The sequence below is a fragment of the Alexandromys fortis genome, unplaced genomic scaffold (assembly GCF_014885135.2).
Source record: "Alexandromys fortis isolate MF-2015 unplaced genomic scaffold, M_Fortis_MF-2015_v1.1 scaffold_330, whole genome shotgun sequence".
NCBI lineage: Eukaryota > Metazoa > Chordata > Mammalia > Rodentia > Cricetidae > Alexandromys > Alexandromys fortis.
In genome coordinates this window covers 480,811-489,062 of record NW_026068204.1, presented here as the reverse complement: position 1 = coordinate 489,062, position 8,252 = coordinate 480,811, and the positions used below count along the sequence as shown (strand labels likewise).

At 50.2% G+C, this 8,252-nt stretch overlaps 1 protein-coding gene across 1 annotated transcript; it reads right to left on the bottom strand.

The window, feature by feature from the left end:
* Positions 1–1,200: 1,200 nt before the first annotated feature.
* On the bottom strand, positions 1,201–8,139 carry Tmem88b (transmembrane protein 88B). The gene is made up of 3 exons (XM_050130154.1): positions 7,027–8,139; positions 5,917–6,226; positions 1,201–5,091 (listed from the first exon to the last, which is right to left on the bottom strand). Exons 1-3 carry the CDS (start codon positions 7,188–7,190, stop codon positions 4,831–4,833), a joined length of 735 nt encoding a protein of 244 aa, XP_049986111.1. The 5' UTR covers positions 7,191–8,139; the 3' UTR covers positions 1,201–4,830.
* Positions 8,140–8,252: the final 113 nt, after the last annotated feature.

Below are 8,252 nucleotides of genomic sequence, written 5' to 3'. Positions count from 1 at the left end.
GAGAGAGAAGAGGAGAAAGAGACAGAGAAGGGGGGGAAGCAGAGAAGTGGGGAGAGAGACAGAAGCGAAACTGCCTCTCGAGAGGAAGATGGAAAAGAGAGAACTCAGGCTGGAAGCTGAAGATCAGCCTGCCTCAGCAGATGGGGGAGGGAGTGGGCGTGGCTTGTCTCTTAAAGGGACCAATACCATAACATTCCCAGTCTTCCTTATAATAAAAAGCAGATTAGGGGCTGGAGAGATGGCTCAGAGGTTAAGAGCATTGCCTCCTCTTGCAAAGGTCCCAAGTTCAATTCCCAGCAACCACATGGTGGCTCACAACTATCTGTAATGAGGTCTGGTGTCCTCTTCTGGCCTGCAGGCATACACACAGACAGAATATTGTATACATAATAAATAAATAAATAAATAAATAAATAAATAAATAAATAAATAAATAAAGCAGATTAGATCTCTTAAAAGGACCAAAACCATAACAGAAGCAACTTGGGGAAGAAAGGGTTTATTTCATCTTAAAATATGCGCGTTACAATCCATCGATAAATGAAATCAGGACAGGAAACCAAGGCAGGAACCTGGAGGCAGGAACTGAAGCAGAAGCTACCGGACTGATCCTCGTGGCTTGCTCAAACTGCTTTCTTAAACAATTCAGAACCACAGGACTAGGGCAGCACCATTCAAGGTGATCTTGAGCCTTCTACATCAATTTTTGTTTTGTTTTGTTTTTTGAGACAGGGTTTTTCTGTGTAGTTTTGGAGCCAGTCATGGAACTCACTCTGTAGACCAGGCTAGCCTCAAACTCACAGAGATCTGTTGCCTCTGTCTCCTGAGTGCTGGGATTAAAGGCATGCACCACCACCACCTGGCTACATCAATTAATCAAGAAAACACCCCACAGCCGGGCGATGGTGGCGCACGCCTTAAATCCCAGCACTCGGGAGGCAGAGGCAGGCGGATCTCTGTGAGTTCGAGACCAGCCTGGTCTACAGAGCTAGTGCCAGGACAGGATCCAAAGCCACAGAGAAACCCTGTCTCGAAAAACAAAACAAAAAACAAACAAAAGAAAAAGAAAACACCCCACAGTCTTGCCCACAGGCCAATTTGGTAGCCTTTTCTCAATTGAGGTTCACTCTTCTCAAAAGTCTCTTGCTTTTATGAAATTGACCAAACCCCCCCCCAAAAAAAAAATCTAACCGGGGCAGCTCCTGGCAATCATCACCGTTATGGGTTGGCGTTGTAAATTACCAGGGCTTTGAGGAGGGGGACTTGGAGGGTTCATTCAGTGGTAGAAGTGGCAGAATTCCCTTTTAAAATGCCCAAGGTTTAACCTGGTGTGGTGGCACACACCTTTAATCCCAGTGCCTGGGAGACAGTCCTTGAGTTCAAGGCCAGCCTGTGGGCCGAAGCCAGCCAGGCCACCCGAGCACTCTGGGAAGCACAAAGACAACACCGCTACCCCGAGCCCAGCTGGGCACTCTCTGAGAAGTGAGTAGTTGTGGAGCGATGGGAGAGAGAGAAGCAAGTGTGTGGTGGAGAAGCGAGCACTTTGTGCTCTATGAAGTGGGGCAAAGTTAGAGACTCAAAGGTGGTTGCTGTTCTTGCTCCTTGGGAAGGGTGAACGACACTGCCCACCAGTTGAGCCGGTAACCTACACAAGTTCAAGTGGGCCCAGGTCTTCTTCCTTTGAGAAAACTGACCACTGTACAAATGGCTGTGATTCCCGGAGCTGCGTCCTAGCAGAAGAGCAGAACCCGCAGAATGGAGACCTGCCACTGGCTGGACATGTCCTGTTGTATTTCTGTCTCATCGCTGGCCTATCTGCTAATCTCTCTAGCTGGTTGTGGTAGCAGTTCAACTGTGAGACTGGACAGGTCTGTGTTGAACTACAGTTTTACCGTCCTAGAGACCCCGCCCACAGCCCAAGCCACTGTGACATGCAAGTGTGGGGCAGAGAGATGGGAAAGAGAAGAACGGTTTGAGTACTATGAAGAGAGGTGGATCTGAAGACGTGAAGGTGGAGAGAAACAGCCTGAGGTGAGTAGCCTGCAAAATCATCGGAGACCACGGTGAGTCCCGGTTCATGCTGCCACTGAGGGCCATGGTCACAGCCATGCAGCAGCAGGGGTCTGTGTCGATGTCCACGGCCCATATCACCACCATGTGTATGTCCCTGGTCTGGACTGCCACCTGGGACCATGTTAATATCCAAAAGCTGCACAGAGTTGGCCTTGCCCCTCACTGGCAGCAGCACCAGGGAGAGTGGGTCCTGTACCTCGCCTGGGCAGCACAGCAGAGCTGACCCTGTTGTCTAGAGCGGGCACAGATGAACCGGCCCAGAGGGGGTGAGAGGGGAGAGCTGGCCCCATGGTCACCTCATCTGTCATGTGGTAGCATGGGAGAAGGAGAGATGCCTTTCACCCCTCCCTCCGCCCTGCAGCATGGGAGCAGGAAAGCTGGCTTTTCCCTCATCAACTGCAGCGCTCAGGAGGGAGGGTGGCCCCTTCAGTTCGCCTGGGCAGCACGGTAGAGCTGGCCCTGGTGGTATGGGTGTGGGTGAGCTAGCTGAGGCAGTGCTGGAGAGGGTGACGTGGTGGTGAGGATGAGGGAGAGCTGGCCATCTGCCACCCAGGCCCAGGCCCAGGCCCAGGCCCAGGGCTGTGAGTTGGCCCACCCCAACATCCACCCCTTCTGTGAACAGCTAGAGCATGTGAAGAAGTTAGTCCTGCAGATTCGAAGCTGCAGGGTCTCCATGATATAGGGTAACAACAGGATCTCCAAGAGGAGTCTCAGTGAGGGCCCAGTACTAATAGTGTAGCAGAAGTCAGAGGCCATAAACTAGACCGGTGACTCACTGCAGTGAAGACTTGCAAGCAAAGATGGATGAACTAAAGGGCACACTGTGTGACTCACTGTGACACACTATAGCTCCCATGACGAGTTGTTTTTTTTTTCTTTTAAATTTTATTTTATTGGGGGTGGGGAGGTTACAAGGGCAGGAGGTGTAGATACGGAAGGGATGGGGAAATGAATGGGAACTGAGTGTGTGATGTGAAATTCACAACGAATCAATAAAAAGTTAAAAAATAATAATAGTAAATCTTAGCTGAGAAGTGGTGGCACACGCCTTTAATCCCAGCACTCGGGAGGCAGAGGCAGGTGGATCTCCGTGAGTTCGAGGCCAGCCTGGTCTACATATCTAGTTCCAGAATAGCCAGAGTTACTCAAAGAAACCTTGTCTAGAAAAGAAAAGAAAAAAAACCTTATTAGCTGGGTGTGGTGATGCATTGCCTTTATTTGCAGCACTCAGGAGGCAGAGGCACCACAGATTTCTCAGTTCAAGGCCAGCCTACACAGAAAAACCCTGTCTCAAAAAACCAACCAAGGGGCTGGAGAGATGGCTCAGTGGTTAAGAGCAGTGACTGCTCTTCTGAAGGTCCTAAGTAATTCCCAGCAACCCACATGGTGGGTCACAACCATCTGTAATGAGACCTGGCGCCCTCTTCTGGCCTGCAGGCATGGAGGCTGAACACTGTGTATATAATAAATAAATAAATATTTTTAAAAAAATCAAAAAAATTTTAAAAAACATGTCCTGAGCTGAGGATATAGCTCAGTGGTAGAGTGCTTGCCTAACAAGTATAAGATTTGGAATTCTTTCTTAGGATCACTGAAAAATTAAATAAGATATTTTAATACTAGTATGTATGTTCATGAAGACATGAAAGGAGGAAGAAGAGGAGGAGGAGAAAGGAGAAGGAAGAAGAGGAGATGGGAGACTGGGAGGAGGAGTGGAAGAAGGATGATAATTTACCCATACATAGGAACTTGTTAGTAAAGCTGTAGCGTGTCAAATGCAAAGATAAATCTTAAAATTTCTCACATTGTAGCCGGTCGGTGGTGGCTCACGCCATCAATCCCAGCTCTCGGGAGGCAGAGGCAGGAGGATCTCTGTGAGTTCAAGGCCAGCCTGGTCTACAAGAGTTAGTTCCAGGACAGGCACCAAAACCACAGAGAGACAAACAAGCAAAAATTCTCATATTGTAAATTGAGCTCTTTCCCTGTTGCCTGTCTCAAAAGAAAGAACCCTGGTCAGAGGCAGAGCCCCAGTTCTGGGTATACATTGATACCTGATTCCGAAAACAAGCTGAGTACTAGGGGCTGCAGAGATGGCCCAGCAGCTAAGAGCACTGTCTGGTCTTCCAAAGGACACATGTTCAATTCTCAGTACCCACACTGAGACTCACACTTGTCTGTAACTCCAGTTCCAGGGCTTGCTTGGGACATCCTTACACAGAAACATCACTGAACATAAAATAAACTATATATTAAAAAAAACACACACACTATAAACAGAGTGCTGACCGTGGACTTACTGAGCCACTAATCCTGGTCGCAGACTAAGTGTGGACAAAACCTTACCTAGTAAATGTTTGACTATAGACACAATTGAGCCGTTGTCCTGGGCCATGGGCCGACCTTGAGACTCAAGATGACTCCTGAGTCTCAAGGTAAGTCATGAAGTCTGGTTGCTACTGATCACACTGGAGCTTCTGGGACTAGCTTGGTTTTGGGAGACATAGATATCCGCAAAGCTGGCTGCTGACAGGTAGGAGTGGAATGCATTGGCTTGGTAAGGGAGCAAAGCCCATGGCACCTTCTCAGAGGACCACTTCCCTCCTCAGAGAGAAGCACCAACCCGGTCCAAGGGACCCGGTTGCCATCTCCTGGCGACTTCGAGCACTGCGCTCCGAGCCCAGAGGCGGCCGCTCCACTCGTCCGCCCACTTTCTGGAAGTCAAGTGGAGGCTCTCGACACGGAGACGTCTCTGAGGCATCAGACCCAGGCACAAAGTTGCTTCTCTTCGTCAGGGCGGCCGCCCGCCAGCTCCTCTTCGCTGCATCTCTGTGGGCGGCGCGGTTCGGGGGCCCTCGCCGGGGTAGGCAGGACAGAGCGTAGTCGCCGGACCAGGAGGGAGCGGGCGGCGGAGGCGAGCACCAGGAGAGGCGGCAAGGAGAGGAATCCGAACACGATGAGCGCTGCAGAGCCGCGATCGGAGAGCAGCGCTCGGCACCGTGGACCCGGGGCTGGATGAACCTGCGGACAGTGGAGGCGTGGGGTCGGACCGGGATGCATCAGGGTGGTGTAGTCGTGAGGAAGGACCAGGTTCCGAGGTCTGGAGGGGAGGACCAAGGGGAGCCTAGAGATTGCAGCAGAGTCCAGAGAGACAAGGGACGGGGCCTGGAGAGCGAAGTGGGGCTTGGAGGACAGAAATTGCCAGAATACAACAAAGAGAGTTGGCCTGAGTTGTGGTTGCTGGGAGCCAAGCAGTGTTGAAGTCTTTTTGGGGGGAGATCTGGAACCCAGACTATAAATGGCCCAGGTAGGACTGAAGGAAAGGTTCCAAGAACTTCCCTGGCTCTCCCAACCCAGCTTTTCTGTCCCCATCAGTGCTCTTTCCCACGGCCCTTAGCCCCAGCTGCCTCTTCACCAGCTAGCGTCATTTCTCTCCCACACAGGAAGCCACAGAAAGGAATATAAGGGCCATAGCCCTCTCCACAGGTGGGGAAGCCCAGACCAGGTCAAGAGGGTTTGGGGAAGAGTGGAGAGGCACTGAGTATAGGTGAAATTTGACAATTTTTTTTCCTATCTCCACTTCTACCTCACAGACCAGGCCCTGGTGCCTACTGGTACAAAGCTAAGAAGCCTGGGACAGGCAAGACAGCTGTTCCTGAGTAACAAACAAAAGCTTTTCTTTGTTTGCAGCTGGTAGGGGTGTTGGCAGAAGAGGAGGTTACAGAAGAGGACACATACATCTCTGCATACAAAGAGGCAGGGCTGGAAGGGGGTCGATTTATCTTCGACCCCAGGGACTTGAACCTCTACAGGACTCCCACCCCCCAGGGACTAGCCAATGCTCACCCTTGAGTGGCACAGGAATCCCAGGTAGACAATGGCAGCAGCTGGCAGCAACACCAGCAGGAAGACTGTCCCGGGTAGCAGCAGATGACACAGGAACCCAACCAGAGCCCGGCCAGGCAGCAGCAGGGTCCTGAGGCCTTCGGTGGTCAGGATGGGCCACCCCGGGCATACCAGGACTGGGATATGGTAGTCAGTAGGCCTTCTTCGGGGCAGCATGGGCGCTGTGTCTGAAGTACCTCCTTCATCCTCTTCTGTCTCCCTCTCCTGCTGCTCACTCATGTCTGGCAGTGGACCTTGAAGGATGCTTTCCCTAAGATCACAGCAGCAGGCTGCAGGACTAGCTCCCACCACCAAGCCCAGACTAGTGATCCTCCCCCCCCCCCCCCCCCCCCCCCCCCCCCCCCCCCCCCCCCCCCCCCCCCCCCGGTTCAGTTCACATCTAGATTCTAGACACCAGACAGTGGACTGCTGTCCTGTTTAGTCTACCACCGGATATCTGTCTCCAGGGCTACACCCCTGTCACAGTTTCCCCCACTACCTTGTTGGGCCTCTTTGCCAGGCAAATGAAGGCAGCTCCTGAGTGCTCTGGTTAGGTCTTACACAGCTATCCCTATCTGAGCACTATGGCCCTCCTTCCTCACAGCCCGCCTCCCCAGCTTCCAGTTCTCCCAAACAATGGCCCCATTTCACAGATCCTGGCTATGACAAATGTCCTTTAATAGCTGCCATCTAGGGACAAACCGCTAGCTCATTTCCTAGCCCCAGTCCCCGTAATTCCCCTTTTCTAACAAGTAGACCCCTCTTTGTTGTCAGTATAAGATGAAAACACCATAGGGTTGGAGAGAGGACTCGGTACTTAAGAACACTGGCTGCTCTTCCAGAAGACCTGGGTTCAATTCTCAGCACCCACATGGCAGCTCACAGCTGTCTGTAGCTCCAGTTCCAGGGCATCCAGCCTCACACAGACATACATACAGGCAAAACAGCAATGCACATAAAATAAAAACAAACAAATCATTAAAAAAAAAAAGGTGAAGCCACCAGGTGACTCCATGCTGTGGAGTGGTTCAGAGGTTAGTGCTTACTGTAGTACCTGGAGATAGCTGTTACCTGATGAGCAGCCACTCAGTTACTCTGCAGTGAATCCAGTCCATCGTGGGAGCATGCAACAGGCTTTTCAGATGGTGAGAACATGTAATCCACCGAAAGCTCCAGCCACTAACCCCCAATATTGCTAAGATGCCTTCACACTGGAAGTACACAGTGGACAACATTTAAGCCCTATTTACGTAAGCTATTGACCCTTCATGAGCTGATGTTTCCCCTTCTGTGCCATTTCTCCCAGTGGACTTTGTCACTTCCAACTTTCCTTGGACTATCTTCCGATCCTGGACAGCTTTCCAGGTGGCGTTTGATATGCTCCACGAAAGGCAGCTTGCTTTCCCTGGCATGCCTGGCACAGCCAGATGTGACCGTGGCTGTTTGTGTACTTGGGTAGTGAATCTGGAGTAAAGAATATTGTAAGGTGCCGATAGCTCAGAGGTTCAGGACGCATATTGTCCTTGTAGAACGACCTACGTTCGGTGCCCAGTGCCTACTTCAGGCAGCTCACAACTATTCGTAACTCCAGCTCCGTGAGGCTCTGATGTCTCTGATTTCCTGCCCACATATTCATATATCTATACACACACTTGCACACACATACACACCACAAGAATACAACTAAAATAAGAAAAATAAAAGTATTTTTAAACAGTGTTGCAGGGGCTGGAGAGTTGGCTCATTGGTTAAGTGCACTTGCTGCTCTTGTAGAGGACCCAGGTTCCATTCTCAACGGTCCACATGTTCGCTCATAAGCTTCTGTAACTACAGTTCCAGAGGGTCTGGTGCCCTCTTCTGACTTCCATAGGCACCAGGCATGCATGTACTACACATATATACGTTCCAGCAAAATGTTCATACTCATAAAGTAAAACACATCCAAAAAATCTTAAGTGTTGTAAATTATCTCCTTACTGTGCCCACACTCTTGTAATTAAAAAAATATATATATTTGGGGCTGGAGAGATGGCTCAGTGGTTAAGAGCACTGCCTGCTCTTTCAAAGGTCCTAAGTTCAATTCCCAGCAATCACATGGTGTCTCACAACCATCTGTAATGAGGTCTAGTGCCCTCTTCTGGCCTGCAGACATACACGCAGACAGAATATTGTATACATAATAAATAAATAAATATTAAAAAAATAAATACATAAAATATATTTGTTAAAAAAAATTTAACAAATATATTTGTTTGCCGGGCAGTGGTGGCACACGCCTTTAATCTCAGCACTCAGTA

Excerpts from the sequence above, each read along its gene's own strand:
- Tmem88b (XM_050130154.1), bottom strand. The coding sequence starts at position 7,190 with ATGTTGTCCACTGTGTACTTCCAGTGTGAAGGCATCTTAGCAATATTG. Across the intron at positions 6,227-7,026 it reads ACTGAGTGGCTGCTCATCAG|GGAAAGCATCCTTCAAGGTC; the intron begins GTAACAGCTATC and ends CTGTGATCTTAG. Across the intron at positions 5,092-5,916 it reads GATTCCTGTGCCACTCAAGG|GTTCATCCAGCCCCGGGTCC; the intron begins GTGAGCATTGGC and ends CACTGTCCGCAG.